The sequence below is a fragment of the Tinamus guttatus genome, unplaced genomic scaffold (genome assembly GCF_059628265.1).
Source record: "Tinamus guttatus ecotype Peru unplaced genomic scaffold, ASM5962826v1 Tinamus_guttatus_pri_ptg000942l, whole genome shotgun sequence".
In the NCBI taxonomy this organism is placed as follows: Eukaryota; Metazoa; Chordata; class Aves; order Tinamiformes; family Tinamidae; genus Tinamus; species Tinamus guttatus.
The window spans coordinates 1414482-1436240 of record NW_028289476.1 but is presented as its reverse complement, the minus strand read 5'-3'; the positions used below and the strand labels follow the sequence as shown (position 1 = coordinate 1436240).

The following is a 21759-nucleotide window of genomic DNA, read 5'->3' as shown; positions in this document are numbered from 1 at the left end:
TGGAAGGACATTTTCAAACAGTCACTGTATAAACCCTGGGGTTTTTTTTACATTTTCATCAGTAAAATCATTTTGCAAATGCTCAGAGTCCCATAGAACTGAAGCCGCACTCGATGCCCGCGGGGACGAGGGTACCAAGCTGCAGGACCTCCCTGCAGCTGCCCTGGGTGTTTCCCCAACCAAACCGGGCTCGTGGCAGGGGAACGTTGTGCTAGACATTGGCTTGGTGGCAACAGCCATATCATTATATCATGCAAAGCGCCTGATTTAGTCACTCCCCTTTTCACAGTGTCCCCAGACAGGTTGACTCCTGCAGGGCTCCAGCAATACCGTGATCGAAATCCACGGGGAGAGCAGGGAGGAAATCTGCATCCGCAGGGTGTTATTTGCCCGTACTGGGGGCTCGTGCCCCGCAAAGGCACAGCAGCTTCCGCATGGGATTAGATGCCCGAATTCCTGCCCTGAACGAACAAAGGAAGCGGGACCAGCTGGGAGAGCGGGGATCTGAACTCAATAGCAAGCGCTAAAGTGGAATTGATTGGAGCCGCCTGCGCTCATCGATCTGAGGCAGAGCAAACTAAGGAGCTGGAGCATTTGCAGCTCAATCAGAGCAACGTGCTGGTCGGAGGCCTCTGCTCTGGGGCTGGTGAGGGACCTGCGAACCCCAGAACAGCATTAATGGTGGGTTGGATTAATCCAGCTGCAATATCCATCCCTAGACTGGAGCTCTGCGTGGCCTAGGGGCTGCAAACCACCAGCTGGTGCCCCCCATCCATCTCTAAGACGGATATTCATCAACTGTCACGAGGACAGGCACAGAGGACAAGAGCAAAACCGGGGCTGCTCCCCCAGGCAGAGGGGACACAAGTCCTTTGGCCAGTGGCATTCACCCCAGTCCAGCCTCCACCCTGGTGTCTCCAGAACGGACGGGAGGCAGAAAATGAAGGTGAATTCAGAGCAGGGGCACGTCATCCCGGGCAGGCTGCCTGTTTTCCGCCCGCTCAGCGTCACAAAGAGGGGTTAGAGGCGGCTGCACGCGGGCTATAAATCCCTGCTGCCGGAGGAGGCTCCTGCTTGTCTCGCAGACAAAGGCAGCACAAGGGCTCGGAGCTGGCAGCTGCAACAAGACAAGGAGACAGGGCAGATAGGGACAAGTGGCAGCGTTCCTATAGGGCAGGGACACCGTCAGCGTGGCGTCTGGGTCGCTTTGATCACATCCCAGCTGCATGCGGGACCCACAGGGAAAGGGACAAGAGGTTGCTCTGGGCTTTGTGCTCCCGGATGTTTGGGTGGAAAAGCTTTGGTGATTGCGTCGCACGTTAGTTTGGGGATTCTTCTCCTTGATCCCTCGGTGTTGGAATCAGGCAAGGAGACCCCAAAATGCAAAATGCCAAAAAAAAAAAAAAAAAGGGCAAAAAGTTAGTTTGTTTGTGGACTGGAAAATGCCCTCTGAAGCCTGGGCTGTAGGAAAAATATGACAATCTCACACACTGTTGTGGCTGAAGAGCATCCGAGCTGAACTTCCAAGGGCTGATGTCCAGAAAACCCTGAGTCCGTCACCTTCAGTCCTTGGCACACGGGGCACATGAGCTAGAAGAGCTCATTTGGCTAAGAAATCTTTGAGCTGCAACTGGTGGGAGGCCAGAAGAGTATTGAGGGACTCAGATATTGTGCTCTTCCCTAGGAGATGAAAAGATCCCATGTACTTACGGATACAGGATGGTGAGCTAGGAGATATAACTCAGTAGGGAGGTGCTGATGTTCTCAGCAAGGAAGGTGGGTTTCCAGCTGCAGAGAAAATCGCAGGTTGAATTTACGGCCTCTGACTACCCGGAAATGACAGTGACGGTTTCAACAGCGCACAAATTTCTATCACCAGGAAGACACGGAGCACCTACTCCCAGCGCGGGTGTCCCTCACGCCTCCCTGAGCCCCCGCTCTGCTGCCCTGGCTTTTCCAGAGATCACAAAAAGAGGCGGCAGCGCCATTCGCGCTACCTCCCGTCTGCCTTGTCGAGGTGGGGAAAGGAGGCGGGGGGCTGCCCCAGCGGGGGAGCAGCCGGAGAGGGGCAGAGCAGCTGCCAGAGCCGCTGAGTGATGAATTGCTCTTGTCCCCGTGCCAGCTGGAAGATTTATGTTCATGCCACAGAGTGGCAATGGCTGGGCCCGGCAGCACTCTCCGCCTGGCTGCGCTGGCGCTTTCGACATTGCAGGCACCCTTAAAATCCTATCAGACACAAGCCACAGGCATTCGAGGGCCACCAAGGGACACAGCAAGGTCAGAAGAGCAGCCCGGAGTAGCTGCCCTGCCTGGACATTGAGGAAAACCCAAAGGGATTGAACCATCCATCAGGCAGTTCAGCCAGCCCCCCATCCCTTTTCCATCCCAGTGCGTCTGCCCCATCTGGGCCACACCAGTGAAGTCCTGTGGATCAAACCACGCCACAAAAGATCACGACAACACGATTTTTTCGGAGCAGCTCTATCCCATTCCCAGCTCAGCACTTATGGGGTGGCACAGCCTGGTGCTGGTGTGGGATCCCTGCCTCCGGGAAGAGGGGCAGCAGCTTTGGGCCTCTCTCTGCACACCAGCAAAGCCTCCACCACTGATCTCCGTCTCCACTCGTCACCTCCTTGCCTGCTTCTGTGTTTGGCTGGTCCCTCCTTGCTGCTACAGCCTTTATCTCGTTGGTGCCTGTTGCGAGGGTTGAGATCACTGCTATTCTGCTGTTTCCCCCAACCCACATGGGCCCGAGGAGCAGCCAAGCGACACATCCCTTCTCTGAACCCACAGGAGAACCTGCACCCATGCAGTGCCCAGCACATGGCCATGCCACGGCATGGTGGGCACTCCACATCCACAGAAGTCCCTTAGTAGGACCTCCCGGTCACTGCGGGCATCCGCTCTGGCTTCTCTGCTGCCGCTGGGTGACAGTGAGGCCTCCACACCTTGTTCCTGCATCGCACTGGGACAATGCAGCAGCTGAAGGGGATGGTGCGCAGGGGCGGGCGGGTGGCGCAGGGCTCCAGGCTGCTCCTCACTGAGGGCCCAGCTCGGTAGCACCACTGGCTTACAAGGGGGAAGGCTCAAGTGGCCAAGAGGGGCACAGGGCAGGACGAGGACTTCCCCCCTCACACACAGGCCCGTGCCCCGTGTTTCGGGGGGGTGACGGCCCCATCCCCGGCCCCGCCGGCGCCGCAGGGACCCGCCACCCCTGAGGCGGGGGAACCTCGCACATGCGCGCGCCGCCCCGGGGCGGGGGGGGGGGATCCGCCGCGCTGCTGCTCTGCGCATGCGCGCGCGGCCGCTGCCGTGAGCTCACCCGCCGCCCGCCCCTAAGAGCGCGCGCGCCGTGGCGGCGCCCCAGAGCCCTCGTAGCGCGCCGTGATCGTATAGTGGTTAGTACTCTGCGTTGTGGCCGCAGCAACCTCGGTTCGAATCCGAGTCACGGCATCGCCCTCCGGGCGGTCGCACGGCATGGGAGCTCATGAATTTTTTTGGGGGGGGGGGGGCTTGTCTTCCTTCATCTCAGCCTTCAGATGATTCCCTTTTTCCTCCCGCCAGCCTTGTAAAACCCGTCTCGCTCCTGGCGGGCAGTGGCAGGGCCGGTCCGCGGCTTCCGGCTGCCTCCTCCAGGAGGGGAGAGGAGTCGAGCCCCAGCGCACAGGCTGTGAATGCTCAGGCGGGCCCGTGGCGAGCGGCAGCCCCCGGCAGGCTCAGGCCACCATGGGGGCTGCCTTCACCCTCAGAAGTCTGCATGCACTTCACGGGGATACTCCCCCGGCCACGCAAGCTCCTGGGCACCATACAGCGGGCACGCTTGGAGGCCGTGCCCGCCGTGGGGAGTTGGCTCCATGCCAGAGGGACGCCCTGGGGCTGCCGAAGAACCAGGGTGAGCACGGGGGTACCTAGGTGTCGTTACGGGCATGCATCCTGCGGGCAAAGCCCAGCATCCCGGCAGGAGCGTGCTGGGCAGGAGGGGACACCGGGAACAGAGCTGCCCGGGCCGGGAACGCTGCTGGGGTGCCAAAGGGATATAGTTGTAAAACTGAAGTAAAAGCAAAGCGGGGAGTGGTTAAAAAGAAAATAAAAAAGCGGAGCCCGGGTGCCGTGCGACCGCCCGGAGGGCGATGCCGTGACTCGGATTCGAACCGAGGTTGCTGCGGCCACAACGCAGAGTACTAACCACTATACGATCACGGCGCGCTACGAGGGCTCTGGGGCGCCGCCACGGCGCGCGCGCTCTTAGGGGCGGGCGGCGGGTGAGCTCACGGCAGCGGCCGCGCGCGCATGCGCAGAGCGGGCCCCCGCGCCTGGGCTGCGGGAAGGAGCCGAACCCAGGAATTCCCGCGGTCGCCGGGGCTCGAGGGGCCGCGTGGTCGCAGAGGGAGGAATGCGGGGTCAGGACAGGCAGCCGAGCCGCTTCCATGACAGCCGCCACTGGCAAGGACTCCACGGCGGCTTTGGCACCGCGGGGGCCGCCCGGGAAGCGACGTGCTGCCTCCTCGGGCGCCCGCCGTCGTGAAGCGCCCGCGTGCCGCGCCGGGCTGGGCCAGGGCGTGCGCGATCCCGGGCCGGCCCCGCGGCCAAGCCCAGGTCTTTGGACCGAGCTGTTAATCGATAACCGCGTGCGGGGCAGGGAGCTGCGCGGCCGGGCGCCCGGCGGGCTCGGGGCTGGTGCGGGTGAGCGCCGGGGGCCGCGAAGGCGCGAGGACGGGGCCGGGCGCGGGAGGCCGCGGCGGGGCGCGAGGCCGCGGGCGGCGCAGGAGCGCCCACGCGCCGGGGCCGTCGGGGAAATGCACTGTGGGGGGAGGCGGGGCGAGGACCCTCGGGGGCGGGGGCACGATTGCCCCCACCCCCCCATGGCCCTTTCTTATTGGCTATCTGTTTACCAGCCATACCCTCCAGCCAATCAAAGCGCCGCTGAAGGACTTGGTGGGGAGCCCCCCCCGGCTTGCTATGTTGGGGGCGGGGCCAGAGGGTGGGGCGGGGCTATCTGAGCTGTGGGCGGAGCCTTGGGCTGGCAGGGGGAGGGGGCTCTGTGGGGGCGGGGGGAACTGGGCCTTGGGGGGGCACCCTGGGCCCTGGGGTGACTGGGGGTCCCTGAGCCCTTGGTGCCCTGGGTCAATCCTAGGAGGACCATGAGCCCTGGGGTGGCCTGAGGTACCCCCTGAGCCTGGGGGAACAGGCTGTAGAGGCTGTCCCAGAGCTCTAGAGTGGATCTGGGACCCCTCATTGGGAGGCCTGAGGGGCTCTCTGAGACTGGGGTCCCTGGGAGGAGGTCAGAGGGGTCCTCGAGCCCTGGGGTGTCCTAGGGGAGCACCCTGAGCCTGGGAGAGGGGAGCGCTGGCAGGGCTGGTCAGCAGGGTCCCCGGGGCCACGGAGAGGAGCAGGGCCCACGGTTGGCACTGAGAAAGCCAGTTCTCAACAAGACGCAGGGAGACTCCGAGCCCAGAGCGAGGTCCCGGAGCGTGCCCTGGGCCTCGTCTCACTGCCCTTTCCGCAGTTTGTGATCACCTCCTTGTCTGTGGACCTATGGATTTGCTGAGTTCCCCTCTGCTTGTGAGAAATTCCCCTAATATCCTGTGAGAAACTATGGATAACCCTGCTTTCCTCACCTTCTCTATGCCATCCTTAAGTGACAAGCCTTAATCTCCCTTCAGCCATCTCTCCTCCAAAACAAGGACTCCTCTCTTCTCTCCTTGCTCAGACAGAAGTGCATCTGCAGGTTGCTTGCCACCTCCTCTGTGTCTTTCCTGCTCTTCATCCAGCCCCTTACTCAGGGAGAGGAACCCAGGAGGGGTCCAAATGGAATTGCTGCAAGGATTTCTGCCATGGCAAAATACTGTTTTTTAGCTTTGCTGTCTCATCCTTCCCAGTTTGACTTGTCTGTTTTGACCAATCCTCATGAGAAACACCATTTATTCCTCCTTCAGTGTGAAAGGACCATCTTTCTTATCCTCCAGTCACATAGTTATATTAAGAGCTTTCATTGATGGGTGTGGTCTTTCTTTTTCTTTTTTCTTTTTTTTTTTTCAAAATTCCACAGGACTTTAGCAAGAGGACCCACACTGAGGCCTGTGGTCACCATTGGCCCCTTGCAGGAGTGCTGCTGGCTCTCCCTACTCCGTCGTAGTCACGTAGGCTTAATTTTCAGCTATAATCCCTTGGAAGCAAGGAAGAACGAACACCTTGGAGTCGGACAACAGCAAGCAAGCCAGCACACTAATCCCATGACTTGAGGACCCCAAAGTTAGTCTCTCGATTTGCTGGTACAAGAGCCTCTTTGGATCTCTCCTGCAAAGGATATCCTCCTCTCAGAGTCCCGAACTCAAAAATCAGGGTCAGATATTTCTCCTTTCCAGAGGTGATCCCAGCTGGCGTGTTGACCCTTTGCAGTGCCGTCTCAGTAATACACTGAAGCTGCAGCCCATCTCAAGATGGAAGATAACCGGATAACCCTGGTCAACCTTGAGGAGGGCCTGGATAACCCAGCTTTCAGCACCCAGGTAAGACTCCCCTTCCCCTCCTATCTGGGCACTGGATGCTCGGGCTAATGGTGTTTTTCAGGGGCAGGAGCAGCTCCATGAAAAATCTGAAGATCCATGTAGTAAGACCAAGGAGGAGAGAGGAAGAGAAAGAAAAGGCAGATTCTTCTCTTACTGGAGGTAAATTTTCCTCTGGAGATGCCTGTGGCACTTTGCCTGCAGGATATTTCTAATAGTCATAGGAAGCTTTTGTACTGTCAAACCTGGATTGCGTATACCTGATCAGGGAGCAGTGTAGGGTCATGCTGTAGCGATAAGGTAGGACGTACATTGCCTGATAGCTTCATGTGGTTTTGTAAAGCAGCGGTGGCGAGGTCGGAGAGAGCGATAGAGCTGGCAAAGGCCAAGGCACATCTACACTGACATACCACTGCTGCAAATGCTGCCTGAGAGACAAGGTCGTGATATGGCGCTGGTAGTTTTGGTCATGGAGCCCAGATGCATCTTCTGGGCCTCTCATATCTCTGCTGTGTGAATCTCCTCAGGAAGGCCCTGCACCCGGCATTCAAGGCAAAGCATTTCTGTAAGGCTCATGCCAAGGCAATACGGAAGGTCTTCTTGGGGCTCCTTTGTGTAGGTGAGGTCTCCTCAATGCTGAGGCTGTGCTTCTGTCACCCTTGGCTGGTCATGTTCCCAGTCTCCAACACCATCATCTACCTGGAGGTTGTACCTGTTCTCACCAGCCCTGTTGTCTTCTTCTCTCTCACCTTGCCACTCCTGTTCAATGAGCACTACTTGCACCCTCCAATCCTCTTCACCTTTCTTCCCCTACCCAGAGGGTTTGCTTTCCTCTTCTGCTCACTCCATGTATACCCCCAAACAGCTGAGATGCTGTCACGCATGGGCCAGGCTGCTGGGGTGGTGCTCCCTAAAGCCTCCCCACATGCAGATTGGGGCTCTAAAGGAGGCTGGGGAAGGAGATTTGGGGAGAAACAGACATCAACACTGGGCCCAGTTAGTATTATGATCCCATGGTCCTGTCATTGCTGACTCTGAATGTATCCTCCCCAGCCTACCTGTGCTACGTCGCTGCAGCCTGTTGGCTCAACTTCCAGCGAGCCCTCGCCTTGGTCATCATGACTGCTCTGGTTGTCTTCTTCATGTGCTGGAGTTTCTTCCAGAAGCACTGCGGGGCAAAGGTACTGCAGCTCCTCAGGCCCTGTCGGAAATGCTTCCAAAAGTCCTGGCCGTGGCTGAAATGGTGAGTCAGGAAGAGACAGGCCACGTCTTCCCCTGGGCCTGGAACCACACTCGTGTGGCTTCCCAGCCACAGCTGGGCCAGCATGGCCAACAGCTTTTGGGCACTTGCCGTGTACTGTGCAGGCGCCTTGTGAATGATGAGGCCTGCCCAGCCTGGGGACAACACTAAAAGTGGTGGCAAAAATGACCTACTGCCAACCCCTCTGCCTCAGTAGTGATGCCCATTATGGCAGGTTCAACCAAAGAGCAAGTGTGATGGCAATTTGCTTCCCTCATTTATGCCTAACCCCAAGGTTTCAATAGGTATATGGCCCTTACGGTGGCATCTCCTGGACAAATTAGCTCCCGAGCTTGTCCTTCATTTGTTCCCCGGGGGGATATCCCCTCTGGGATACAACTTGGGGTTTCTTTTGCAGGGTGCTATGTGTGGTCCTCCTGGGCGGTCTGATCGCGTGGCTGGTTTTGGACACCGGCAAAAATCCAAAGCAGCTCATCTCGTTTGCTGGTTTCTGCTTTCTGGTTCTGGTCCTGTTTGTCTGTTCGAAGCACCACGGCGCGGTAAGGATGTCAGATGTGGCCTAGCCATTGCTCCCCTCGCTGGGTGTGACTGCCCAGCACCAAAAGCTGAGGGAGAAGCAGGGAACAAGTGCCTCCTGCCTACTGGCATCCCCTGATCACCCAACACTGAGGCAGAGGAGAAGCCCGTGGGTTCCTCAAAGGAAGCAGAGGAGGCAGCAGGGCTCCTGGGCATTGCTAGGAACTGGCATAGCCTGGGGAGCAGAGACCAGGCTAAATGGCTGTAGTCCCAAAGCCATCACTCTGCTCTCCTTCTCACTGTTCACCTCAGGGTTACCTCTTGTTACTTCCATCCTGTTTTGCAGCACTTCCTTCATGCTGGGGCAGACCCAGCACTGCACCCTCTCAGGAGTTTCAGCCAGGTGGAAGGGCGCTTTGAGTGGCTTGGGAAGAAGCAATTGAAGTGATGTCCCATTGACTTCCATCTCAAACCTGCTTAAATGTTTTGGGCAATTCTTCTACCCTCTTCCTCCAAATTAGTTAGTGAATTTCAGGTTTAGCTCTAGGAAATGTATAATACTAGTCAAACCACTAGAAGATCTCTGTGCTCTTCTCCTGGGTAAGCCTGGTAGGTTATGTTCCATCAGCCATTTTCTGAGTCCCACCAACTCTTTCTCTCCTTCCTCTACCAGCACCTTATGCTCAAAGGTTTCTATGGCACTTTCTTCAGAAGCATTCGTGTGACCATCACTCAGGGCACTGTGTGATGGTGTCTTCCATGTTCAATTGTTGACAGAGGAAGGAGGCTGGAGATGGAAGTCTGTAGGCCCTGCTAACATCTCAGTGCCCATTCTGCTCTTGGTCCCAGGTGTCCTGGAGAGCTGTTCTCTGGGGCCTTGGCTTGGAGTTTTTACTTGGACTCTTCATCCTCCGAACAACCCCTGGCATCCAAGCATTCCAGTGGCTGGGTGACCAGATTCAGGTACTGTCTGTCTGCTCGCCCCATCCTGTGCTTGTGCTCTTTAAGTAGCTGACCTGGAATCTGCAAGGAGAACTAAGGGTAGCATTGGGTTAAGAAGCTGCAGGTACCTCACGCTCAAAACAAAGGCTGTGTTTGGGATTGGAGAAAAGCCAGCTCTTTTCTGCTTTGGTACGACAGCCCACACCTTTAGGTTGTGTCCCTTGTGGCTTGGAGCAGTGCCCCATGGCCTAGAGACAGCCCACCAGTATCCCCAGCTTAGGTTTCACAGGACCATTATCTACTGGGGCAATGAACTGAGCTGAGAGATTGGAGCAGGAGGACTCTGCTTGGTAGAAGTGAGATATCTGGGAAAAAGCCAATGCAGATATCTGTCCTACTGTGTAACATCTCCACTTGCAGGTTTTCCTGAGTTACACCACAGCTGGCTCCCGCTTTGTCTTTGGGAACACACTCATTGAAGAAGTCTTTGCCTTTCAGGTATGGGGACATGGGGAGGGAGAAGGGAGCCTGGTTTTCTTCCAGTTTGAGTATCTGGGGAGCATGGAACTGAATGCAACTATGGTTGTTGGACCAGATCTCAAATAGCTCCAGGACAAGTCTCCTTCAGCCTTGTATGCACCCATGGATCTCCTTGGGCCAGGGGAAATTTGCACTGGGAACTGACCCTTGTCCCCCTGCCAGGCATGCCCAGTGCAGCGGTACCCCAAGTGCGCGGGCTGGCCCATGCCCTGTGCTGCTTTGCAACACCACAGCATGCCCAGTTTAAGGAGTGGGGAGCCCTGGTCCCCAGGTGTACTCAGATGTGCTGCTCAGCTCCCCTTTAATCCTGTGCCCTGGTGCCTTGCCTTCAGGCTCTGCCCATCATCGTTTTCTTGAGCTGTGTCACATCCATCCTCTACTACCTTGGCGTCATGCAGTGGCTCATTCTCAAGGTAGGGCCTCACACCAGACTTTGACATGATGGTGGAAAGGGGAAGGATCTGGTGCTTTCTCTAACTACCCTGCTCAGCTGGGGAGTGTCCCATGGAAACTGGGATGATACTAATCTGGGGTGATTTGCCTTGCTAAAATGATAGACACAAAATCCCTCTTTCTTGCACATCTTCCTGAGAAAGCCTGGCCCTTGGGCTGGTGTTGCTTGTAGGCTGTGCATCTTGATGTTGCTATGTAGTCTTCACCAAGATCACCTCTGTGCAGCTTGGTGAGGGCAGGCTGGAGAGCTGGACGCTGCCCCACTCCACAGGAGAGGACAGCAGCAGCTTTTTGAAGCTGGTGTCTTTGTCTTTCCACAGATCTCCTGGGTGCTTCAGGTCTCAATGGGCACCACTGCCACTGAGACCCTGAGTGTGGCAGGGAATATTTTTGTAGGACAGGTAAGCAAGCTGGGGAAGAGATCTATCTCTTTAGCCCGTGCAGCTGAGCCTGCCACAGAGCAAGAGTCTTCCCCTCTCTTCCCTGGAGACCTGCAGCCCTGCATGGCCATCCCTTGAGGGTTTTCTCTCTTGCAGAGTGAATCCCCATTGCTCATCCGTCCATACCTCGCAGACTTGACCAACTCAGAAATCCACGCTGTGATGACTGGTGGCTTTTCCACCATAGCAGGCAGTGTGATGGGAGCCTACATTTCTTTCGGGGTGAGTGCATGAGTAAGCAGGCATGTGCCACATGCCACCTGCTTGGGAGCATCCATGGGTATATCTGGGGTGTATCCATGTCTGGCCTCACCTTTGCTTGCCTGGCCAAAAATGGGTCTTCCTACTGCTTCAAAGGAATTGCCCCAGTACTCTCATTGCATGTCCTTGTTCAGAAATCTACACAAATCTTATAATCGAATCACAGAATATTTTAATCTGGAAGGACCCTCTGAGGGTCTCTGATCTACTCTCCTGCCCAGAGCAGGGCTCCTGGCAAAGCCTGAGCAGGGTGGCCAGGGCCTTGTCCTGGTGCTGAACATCCTCATGGATGGAGATCCCCTCTAGCATTCTGATGCATCGCATGGCTGCCCCGGTTTCCTCCTGTCCAACTGGCATTCCCCTACTGCAGCCTCTGCTTTCACTGAGTGCCTCTGAGAAGCATCTGGCTTGGTCTTCTCTACAACCCACTTTTAGGTAATTGGAAATGCCAGCTAGGACTTCCTTCCCCTTCTCTTCTCCCAGCTAAACAAGCCCGGCTCCTTCAGCATCTCCTTGGAGATCCTGTTTGGAATCCGTTGCTGAACTCTCTCCAGTTTATCACTCTCTCAAGCTGGTCACAGTATCCCAATGTGCCCTCACAAGTGCTCCGGAATGAGGAATAATCCTTCCCCTCAACCTGCTGGCAGGGATCCTGCTAATTAAACATTAGTTAGTCTCTTTAAACAGAAAGCTAAGGGTGAAAGATCAGGGAAATAAGGAATAACCACTCAGAGGGCAAAGGAGGGATGAGAAGAGGCTATTACCATAATACTCTGTTCCTGCTGGAAGGTTGGATGTTTGTCAGCAGGTAAAAGTTCACAAGGTTGCACAAACTTTTGCTCCGATAGTGTTAAAAAGGGACAAGGCAGGAACGGGAACCATCAAGATGAGGTCAAAGAGCAGGAGAGATGGATGTCTCCATGCTAGCCGTGGCTCCAGCAATGCCTTCACGCAGGTTTGCCCTAGCATGTAGCTAGGATGGGATCCTGCCCTGATCAGCCAGCTGAGCAAATGGAGAGCCTTGAGCTGCCCCAAGCCTTGCTCCACCAACACCAGCCAGGGTGTTCCAGGGGTGGCACATCAGGCAGCACAGCCTCGCTCCGAGGCGCCAGGCCTGAGCGCGGGTCTGCATGTTGCAGATAGACGCAGCGTCACTGATCGCAGCCTCTGTGATGGCTGCGCCCTGCGCGCTGGCCATGTCCAAGCTCATCTATCCCGAAGTCGAAGAGTCCAAGTTCAAGGGCAAAGAAAGCATCCGCCTTTCCTGTGGGTAAGTGGAGGCAGAGGGATGAAGCAGTTGGGCTGCACTTGTGCTGATGGACAGGCAGGGAAGCTGTGGAAACAATCTGGGGGTAGATACAGGGACCATGAGCAACCATGAAGTTGGGCGAGCCTGTGTCATGTGCGGACAGTGCGGTACATCCAGGGACCAAGAGCTGATGCTACATGGGGGGACGCCTGGCTATATGAGCCCTTCAGGCTCTTTTCCCTTGCAGGGAGGAGCGGAACATTTTGGAAGCTGCTAGCAATGGGGCTGCTGCCTCCGTGGGGCTCGTGGCTAACATTGCGGCCAACCTCATCGCCTTCTTGGCAGTGCTGGAGTTTATCAATGCCGCATTGCGCTGGTTTGGGGAGATGGTGGACATCGAGGGGCTCTCCTTCCAGGTAGCCACCACTGACCATGAAGGCAGCCCATGGCCCTCACCCTGCCAGATCCCCTGTCTGTGGTATCCCTCCATCCCTGTGCTGCCTCAGTAGACTGCCAAGACGCCTTCATGCTCAGCATTCACCTTGCTGGGTGTCTGGGAGCTGCCAAGTTGGGAGCTATGCAGATGTTCAGCTCTGAATTAATTAATTCTCTTCTGGGATGCCTTTCCCAGATGATCTGCTCCTACGTGCTCATGCCAGTGGCCTTTCTCATGGGGGCAGACTGGGCAGACTCACCACTGGTGGCCGAGCTCTTGGGGATGAAGATCTTCTTGAACGAATTTGTGGCATACCAGCAGCTGGCCACGTACAAGAAGAACCGTCTGGCAGGCCTGGAAGAGTGGGATGGGAACCAGAAGCAGTGGATATCTGTGAGAGGCACCTGCCACCTTGTCCAACACAGGGCAAGGATAGAGTCTGGTGAAGTGGGTGCAGGGGGATGACTGTGTTGAGGTGGGAGGGCAGCGCCGGCCAGCTTCTCCTGGTGGGTTCCTGGTTGTCGTGAGTCAATCAGTGAAGCCCTGTTCCACTTCTCCATGGGGCAGATCATGGTGTTACAGGGTTTTTCCATACCTTCTATGTTCTCGGCCCAACCTCTCGTATAAGCAAGTTAGCCCAAGGCTAACTGCTTGCTCTCCCAAAAGTTTGGAGGGGAATGGGCAGGGTTGCAGGGAGACTCATCTCCGTCCTGCCCAACTGGGCCAGGAGCTACAGCGCGGTGCTGAGCTCATCTCTGGGTGCTGTGGGCCTTCTGGGGCTGTTGCTGTGTTGATGTGACCACCCCCTGCTGCTGTGCTCTGCAGGAGCGAGCTGAGAGCATCACCACCTTTGCACTCTGCGGATTTGCCAACTTCAGCTCCATCGGGATCATGCTGGGAGCCCTGAGTGAGTACAACCCAAATACAGGGGTCCTGAGTGCGACCCATGTCCAGGGTCCCTGATCCCAGGCCCAGGGTCGGCCGCAGTAGGAGGCACGGGCTGTCTGTGAGCCTCTGCATCCAGTCTCTGCCAGCACACAGGTGAGAAACGGGACTTCCATGAGGTGGTAAGGGTGATTTTGGTGCTGCACCCAAAGGTGAAGGCGATGGCACAACGCGTGAGCCTGGGTGCTACCAAGCCATCAAGGAAAAGGGCAGCGCCATCAGTGCCGACAGCCCCGGGGTCCTGATCAAACACCCGGGGGTGCAGGAGGCATCATGTGGCAGAGGGGCCCCAGGGATGCAGCTCCCTTGGCAGCTGCTCCCAACTCGGAGCGGAGCAAGGACAAGGGTCCAGCTTGTGCCGGTGTCTGCTCTGTCCCGGCAGCCTCCTTGGTACCCCAGCGCAAGAGTGACTTTGCTTCCACCATCCTGCGAGCCCTGTTCACCGGCATCTGCGTCTCCATGCTCAACGCTTGCCTGGCAGGTGGGTCCTGGCTTGCTGCTGTGCAGCCCCCGGGGCAAGCCGAGAGTCAAGAAAGGGCCGGAAAGGGGCAGGCAGATGTGTGAAACCCTCTGTAAATGCATGTGACAGGATGAGGAAAGTTGACCTGTCCTTCCCTTGGCTCTGTTAGGGCTCCAAAGCCACCTCTCCTCACAGTTCTGCAGGGGCTCCCCACTCTCTTCAGAGCTTGGATCATGATATTTCAAGGGTGGGTGTTTGTGGTACTGCAAGTGGCTCCCAGAGGCTCCCTGAAGCAGCTTGTGATGGGGATGTCCAGGTGTGGGATACAGAATTCCTACGCACAGTCCAAGTACAGAATTTGCATGCATGGGTTGGGTAGAGAATTTTCAAACATGGTCCAGGATCCCTAACCACAAAGTCCTCTCTCCAAGGCCTCCTTTACCTGCCAGAAGAGGTGAGCGACTGTGTGACCTTCCTCAGCAACACCAACTTCAGCTCCACCAGCTACACCATGTACACATGCTGCAAGCAGCTCTTTGCCAGGTGGGTGATGGTCAGGTTGTGGGAGGCCCACGCTGTCTGGTCCTAGGTAGGGATCCACATGTGCTAGGGTTGCAGCCACAGGTGGATGGTGGACTTGGCAGCTTGTCCAGGCATCCCATCTTCTTCACCCTCACACCCCACAGCTCCATGTCACCCATGGCTGGCACCCAGCACCTGCCAGGATGGCACAGCGGATGGGCAGGATTCAAATCGTTGGCTTTGGGGTGGCAGCTGAAGAAGTTGAAGCTTGTCCTGACTGTGTCTCTCTCTCCTTCCAGCTCAGTGCTTGGGGAGAACGGGACCCTTTCCTTCATGGGCGCCTGGGCAGACGCGGAGGCGAGTGTGCCCTGCCTGACGCAGTGCTGTGGACACTACAACCACACGGCCTGCGCAGGGTGAGCCTGGACTTGCCGCGGCACCTGAAGGCGCAGGCAGCTCCCTGCTCCGGGTAACGGGCCTGCAAGCACCGGCATCTGCCAGGCCTGTCCTGCGAGGCACAGAAATCCCCAGCACAACCCCGTGCATCTGTATTTCTCCTCTCCACCCCATGGGTGCCAGGTAGTACCGTGAGCCTTGCAACCCACGCTTAGGTGCTGGCCCTGCAGACGGAGGCGACAGCTCCTCAATAAACCCTACAAATGTCTGTGCACTTGCCATGAACCCACTGTGCTGCTCTCCGGCACCCAGCCAGAAGACAGGATGCTTTGGGGTGCTTTGCTGGGGCTGTCCTCTGCAACTGGAGCTCACAACAGCTGATATTTGCTGCAGACCTTGCAAGGTGAGCCTCTGCCAGGTGCCACCTTCAGGAAGTGGTCCCCACCACCCTCTTGTCCCCAAAGAGCAGAGCCATTCCTGGAAGCCCCATCCATCTCCGAACACAAGCTGCACCATCTCGTTGGGTGCCACGCAGGCAGTCCCACCTGCCCGCAGGGAGCTGCGGCGTCTTCTCCGCAGGGACCACAGCACAGGGAACCAGGCCAGTCCTTCTCGCTTTATTGCACTCGAGCACAGCCATTTGCCAACGTGGCCATGTACGTATGTCGTCTTTATGACCTGACGGCAAGCACCAGGGCCCCGGAGCAATGACCTGAGCCATCCCCTCCTCTGCTTGGCTGCCATAAGCCACATTTGGGATGGGACAACAGTGCCCACGTGATTTGTGGCATCAGGCACCGAACCCCATCCCCCAGAGCCCTAGAGAAGGGGAGGCTCCGCAGTGAGACAGGAGCAGGTAGAGCTGGGACAGGAGCTCTTAGCAAGCGTCACCGCAGCGAGCGCTGCCCATCACCATGCTCTGCGGGCTGTGGTCACCTTGAAGAATTGATGAGTTTGAGGGAGGCTTGATGCAACTGGGGCACTTCACTCTGCAGCCCAAGCACCGCTACCCATCCATTGCCGCCTCCTGCTGAGGCTGAGAGGCTAAAGTCCCAGAGCTGGGCAGCCCACCCTTCCATGGGGGCATGGCCTGGTGCCTTACAGAGGTGGTGCTAAGCGAGGGTGACCGGCTGGTGTTATGTGGCTGGGCAGGGTTTTCATATGGCAAATGGGCAAGGGGTGGCAAGACCCAGAGAGCTGGAGTGACCCCATGTGCCACAGCAGCCCTCGCATGCAGGGCAGGCCTCCCCCAGCTGCCAGGTGCCCTGTGTGAGGTAGAGCAGCCTTGCGGTGGCAGGGCTGGCACCCGCAGGCAGCATCCCCGGCCTCAGCATCCACCTGGCAAGGGTGCTGGGACCCCACGATGCTTGTCCCAGGGTGCGGGAGGAAGCTGGGTGGGCAGAGGGAGGCAGGGGTGCAAACCTCTGTCGCCATCAGCCACCAGCACTGACATGAGTGCCCTCCCGCATGGCAGGATCCCCAAAACAGCAGCAGCAGAGAAGCACAAGAGCTGCAGCTCGCCGCTAAAACCAAGTGTGGGCTTTTTTGGCGCTTTGCTGGGGTGAGCGGTGTCGGCCCTTCGTGGCCCTTCAGAGCCGTGACATGGAGCGCGGGCAGGGTTTGATGCAGTGTCTTCACTAGGAGGGATATGTGCAGTGGCACGCGCAGGGGGAGCACAAAGATGCTGGGAGGCAGAAGAGCCTAGGCTGCCCGACACCTTGGCAAGCGCTGGGGACACTGCCAGCACATGGGCCGTGGGGATCAGCTCAGCGCAGGCAAAGCCCGGGGAGCAAGGGCTAACCTGTGCTGAGCTTAAGAAAGCTGAACAGACAGCCTAGAGCGGCAAGCGAGCCCCAGTGCACAGGGCTGTGCAGCCCCCCCCAGGCTCCACGATAAGGAGGCTCCACATACATTAAAGAGGTAACGGAGACGGTGGCTGGGGGCCAGCGCCGTGAACGCCCCCGGCCCTGAGTCCAGCCGGGTCGCTCTGTCACTAGCACAGCACACACAACACGAACGCTACGAGCCGGGGCGGGAGCCGGAGGAAGGCGAGTGGCGGCAGCGGCTGCTGCTGCGGCCTCCCCCTTCCCGAGGGGCCACGCGGGGCCACGCTGCTGCCTGGCCCCGTGGGCTCGGGGCCGGAGTGGAGAGTCCCAGCCGAGGCGGCTCTGGCTACTGAGGGTGGCCGGACTTGCCGTTCTCTCCAGCCCGGTGTTTGGAGGCTGCCTGGGCCTCTGCTGTTTCTCCAGCTTTCCGGGAGCTCTTGGGGCTCACGGAAGCCTTGCGGGTGCCCTGGGGGCTCGACAGGCCCTTCTTTGGAAACTGGGGGCTGGACTGGGTAGACTTCCTGCCCGTGGAGGGGCTCTTGGAGCCCTTGGGCTTGACTGGCTCCAGAGTCTTCAGGCCCAGGATGGCACAGTAGTGGTTACACTGGTGGGTTGCTGCGAATTGCTCCAACAGTGATGGGAAGCAGCTTTCCTTCAGGCCCAGGTACCTGCAATACAGCCACACTCAGCCCTGGCTCACACAAGACCTCCCGCTCACCTGGTTCTCCAGCACCAGCAGCAATGTGGGCCAGGAGGGACTCGAGACACCAGGCCTGGTCTTACTGAGCTGCTGGCCACTGGCTAGTGAAGATGGAGGTGGCTGTGTGCACCACAGCACTGTTTCTTTTGTGCCACAAGCAGCAAGCAGACAGCCTGGGCTGCCCTGAGACAGCGGCTGGAGGGTCACTCACCCTTTCAGATTGGTAGCTATCCTCACGTTGGTCACCTTCCATCCCACCCCTGCAATGAAAGACAGAACAACCAGTCTATGTCCAGACAAGGATGCTGGACAGTAAGGTACTGCTGCAAGGATGCAGCAGTAGCACAGGCAAGGCCAGTGCCCCTGGAGCAAGGACAACGTGCTCATGGCACACGGGCCTAAGGGCTTTCCCCCCTCCTCGCCACAGGAATCAGGCAGGAGGTCCCATTACCTTCCATGTCAGTCACGAGGATGTTGCCATTTGTCCACTGGTAGACCCAGTGCTGGAAGGTGCAGCACTTGAGCACAACCTCCGAGGTGCCCCTTGCCACCAGGCTGCCATCTCTCTCGGTGACGCAGTACTGCTCACAGGGGCCCCCCAGATCCTCCTCCACTGTGGCATAAGGGATGTTGTTAGCCGGTCGGTAAATCAGATACAGAGGAATTATCCTGCAAAGCAACGTGTAGTTCGGGTTAGCACCAGCTGACAAGCTCTCCCACCTCAGCAGATGGAGACGTCTTCAGGCATGGCCTTCTCCATCTCTGCCAGAGTTAGAAATCAGCCTGGCAGTCCCTGGCACCCTTCTTCCCCCTAAACACAACTTCCTGGGGCTTTAACATGCCCGGGCATTGGGCTTTTCCCTTGGACTTAATGCCCTGTAGGATGGGGGAAGAGCACACCACCCTTCAGGATCGCTCCAGCTCTTGTGGGAGCCCTCCCCACCATCCAGCTGCTTTGTCCTGCTATTGTGCCAACAGAGAGTCATAGCATTTACTTACTCAGGCACTGCTCCGAAATCAGGAACGGCTCGTGTCTCTGCAGCAAAGATCTTGCAGTACTCTCGGCTGGAGTTCTGGATTTTACATTCCTGGGAATTCAAGCAGAAGAGTCAGAGCTTCACATCAAGCAGTGCCCAAGTCTCCCTGGGACTCCCTGCCACGTCCCTTGGTACCACTACTGGTCTGTTCCCTGTCCTGGCAGTCAAAGGACAAGTGACAGGAATCCTACAAGCAGCCCTGTGTTGCTCTGAGAAAAGAGTTGGAGTGAGGAACAACTTGGCTCAGCCCACCCAGAACATTTGAAAAGTTGAAGGAAATAAAGAAATAGGAAACAGAGCCAAGTACTATGGCTCAGTCAGACAGTGAAGGAGTGCAGGAGATAAGGGGAGGGCACCCAGAGCCCCACAAGGGTGCCAGCCCACAGTGCCCACCTGGATGGTGATATCGTAGTTCTTCTCGATGAGGCTGTTCTCATTCTTGGTCCCAAAGACAATGAAATTGTGCACTTTGATGACGCAGGTCCGGCCAGACTCAAAGACAGGCTCCAGGCCGTAGATGGCCCTGGCGCGACAGGCTTTGCGCAGGAAGCCGGCACCCACTTCCATGTCCTCGCTCACAACGCGCCCAAAGAACTTGTCCCCCCAGTAGCCCGAGTCAGCCAAGCCTTTTGCAAACACCATTGGCGTCATCTCGATCTCCTCACCAACTGGTGGAGGGAAGAGCAGGTGAGCAGGGACACGGCAAGCGCGTCGTGCCCCCGCCGCTGAGCTGCCTGCATCCACGCAGCAAGAGGTGGTGGCTGCAGCAGCACTCGCAGCTCGTCAGCAGGTCACCCTTACCTTCAATCTCTTCCCGCAAGACAAATCCTGACAGCACTGGAGGAGACACAAGGCAGGAGGGCATTCAGGGTCCTGTCGGGATCTCACCCTGCCACCAAGGCCCTTTGCACTCCCACGTGAAGGGATCACAAAGAAAATGTCCTGAATCACTCATAAATTAATAAGGACAATCCTGGCTTGGCCATCAGCTTCTGCTCTACTTGAGATCTGTTTTTGCTGCCTCAAGGGGCTCTTGCCCAGGCTCACCACACACCCCACGGTCATTACGGTTGCCTTCTCCCCAAAACTGAAGCCAGGGCCCCCGCAGCCCAAATCTGTGCCCTGTGCCACTACTCTTGCCCTCACAGTGCTCCAGGGAGACATGATCCCAAGGTGGGATTTGCTGCTAGGAGCTGGTTAGATACACACCTTGGAGACAGGACTCATTTTGTTCCCCCATCATGATCCAACACCAAGCCCTTTCCGTGGCTCTCTGTACCACCCCACTGCTCACTCCAGAGACTAGGAGAGCTGCCCAACTTGCTAAGGGCTCCTCACCTTCTGGGCTGAGCAGAAAATCGGTGGAGTCGGTGCCGTACTCATTGCTTATCACACACTGGTAGACCCCGCAGTCCTTCTGGGATGCCTGCACAATGGCCAAGGCTGCCTGGCCCTCGTCGCCAGCACTGCGAGAAACCAGAGCATCATGTCAGTCCTACCAGAGGCTAGTACATTGCCGCGGGCACCACACGGCCTCTGGAGCGTTGGGAAACGGCTAGAAAGGAAGCAAAGTCTGATGAGAAAAGGACCTGCACTTCCCAGCTAGCCCAAGGGCATGCAGGAAAACACTGCTTTCCATCCTGCAGCCTCTCCCTCTCCAAAGTGGTAGAGAATCAGCTTCATATCAGCAGGTTTTCTCCAGTCTGTATCACCAAGCTTAGGGCTGGCAATTCCTTTAGCCAAAGTGGACATAGCTCCCCCCCCAAAAAAAAAAAAAGTCTATCTCTACCCTGGGTGGCCAGCATGAATCAACAAGGGGGTTGATGCACAGGGAAGAGGTGGGACCCTCAACCTGAGACTCAGCTGCTCCTAGTCCCTCTGCCCCAGTTCAGATACCTGCCGCAGGAGACAATCTGTGTCCCACACGCACCTCTTTCTACCTGCTCGCCATGAAGGGAGCTCAGGTGACTTTCAGATACATCAGACAAATCCCAGTGGATGATGTTGCCACACAAGTCATTGCTTGCCTAGGATTCGGAACAAACAGCTTTCCCTACTGCATGCAAAGGAATATCAGAAGATAGTAAGCCATCCAGAAGTTTGAAGATGCTCTCCAAGCCCAAGGGCAATGCCAAGGGTATAGAGGGTATGGCCAGAGCTTGTTTTGCTTCATTGACACTTACCAGGGTTGCTTGTATGGATGTGTCTGCTTGTTTGAAGCAAGCAGACCCTCCCAGCACTGCCACCATCACGGGTATCACTAGGGGTCCCAGCTTTCAGCTTATGTCAACTCCAGCTCTGAGCACACAGTCCCTTCCCTCACCTCACCAAGGTCTGGGTTCAACCTCGGCCCACCTCAGGGCTCTGCTATTCAAAACATCAGCCCCCAGACTGCAAACAGACTCTGGATGGAGTATCAACAGGATAAGCAGGGCAGCCATTCCCTATCCAGGCAATCTTTCCCTCTCCAGGCACTGTGAGCTCACAAAAGATCATTCCATGCAAGGAGCTCCCTTGCCAGGCAAGGAGCCTTAACAGAAGAGGCACCTTCAGTCCAGTAAACATAATGGCCCAAGTTGTATTTAAGACATGAATCCACGGCTACACACAAAGACTAAAGCAAAGCAGAACTGGCAGCTTACCTCCTTCGGGTTTCTGCTACAGGGATCTCATCCTTGTACCACATCAGCTTAGAATCGCTCAAAATATTGAAGAACTGGCACCAAAGTTTCAGGTTTCCTGAGGCATCGGAAAATTGTTCTGCCCTGATCTTACGAATCACCTGTGGAGCTAAGGGAGCAAAGAGACCGACAGTGAGACAAGCTGCGGGGACAAGCTAGCCAACCCCAACATTGCTGCTTAGGATTTAGGTACCCCATGTACATTGCACACCCTGGTATGACATTACCTTCCCAAGAAAGGTCTCAGATGTCTATTTGGATAAATAAAATGGGGTAAAAGTGGTACAAATTAATTCAGCAGTGCAGCATGGAACTACCAAGCTGGGCTCAGTAAGAGGCAATGCAGAAAAAAAAAGGAACGTAGAGGAAATGTAGAAGGCAACATTTACTCACTCGAGTAGGGATTTATCAAGGTTAGTCCTACACTTGTGAAAATACTGATTTCTGTGAAAGTATTGCCTGCCTCCCGCAAGCATCCCAGCACCCAGGCTGCCCCTCTCCTCATTCTGTGTCACCAGGGATCCAACTAATAGTGACCGTGGAAGTGGAAAAGGAGTACACAACCTGCTCACACCCACTGGATCCCTA

At 56.8% G+C, this 21759-nt stretch overlaps 2 protein-coding genes and 2 non-coding genes across 6 annotated transcripts in view; 2 read left to right on the top strand and 2 right to left on the bottom strand.

The window, feature by feature from the left end:
• The first annotated feature begins 3381 nt into the window (after window positions 1–3381).
• Window positions 3382–3453, top strand: TRNAH-GUG (transfer RNA histidin (anticodon GUG)). Its single transcript has one exon. It is a non-coding gene; the product is annotated as a tRNA-His (tRNA).
• Window positions 3454–4131: 678 nt separating this feature from the next.
• TRNAH-GUG (transfer RNA histidin (anticodon GUG)) lies at window positions 4132–4203 on the bottom strand. The gene has a single exon. It is a non-coding gene; the product is annotated as a tRNA-His (tRNA).
• Window positions 4204–6401: 2198 nt separating this feature from the next.
• LOC104580193 (sodium/nucleoside cotransporter 2) lies at window positions 6402–14989 on the top strand. Its single transcript, XM_010227653.2, has 17 exons — window positions 6402–6509; window positions 6571–6668; window positions 7034–7125; window positions 7560–7749; window positions 8165–8306; window positions 9133–9246; window positions 9646–9723; window positions 10098–10178; window positions 10539–10619; window positions 10755–10880; window positions 12059–12189; window positions 12416–12584; window positions 12800–12997; window positions 13430–13511; window positions 13932–14030; window positions 14441–14552; window positions 14831–14989. The coding sequence occupies exons 1-17, from the start codon at window positions 6441–6443 to the stop codon at window positions 14949–14951; spliced, it is 1983 nt and encodes a 660-aa protein (XP_010225955.2). The 5' UTR covers window positions 6402–6440; the 3' UTR covers window positions 14952–14989.
• A 2089-nt stretch (window positions 14990–17078) lies between these two features.
• ALPK3 (alpha kinase 3) overlaps window positions 17079–21759 on the bottom strand; it is a 31275-nt gene continuing 26594 nt past the window's right edge. For all 3 annotated transcript variants that reach the window (XM_088538233.1, XM_010227634.2, XM_088538232.1), the window contains 8 exons: window positions 21133–21280; window positions 19829–19956; window positions 19292–19327; window positions 18884–19158; window positions 18453–18541; window positions 17905–18122; window positions 17665–17713; window positions 17079–17421 (listed from right to left, as the gene is read on the bottom strand). In XM_088538233.1, coding sequence (XP_088394359.1) covers window positions 17100–17421; window positions 17665–17713; window positions 17905–18122; window positions 18453–18541; window positions 18884–19158; window positions 19292–19327; window positions 19829–19956; window positions 21133–21280 — 1265 coding nt within the window. In that variant the 3' untranslated portion in view covers window positions 17079–17099. The remainder of the gene's footprint in view (window positions 17422–17664; window positions 17714–17904; window positions 18123–18452; window positions 18542–18883; window positions 19159–19291; window positions 19328–19828; window positions 19957–21132; window positions 21281–21759) is intronic.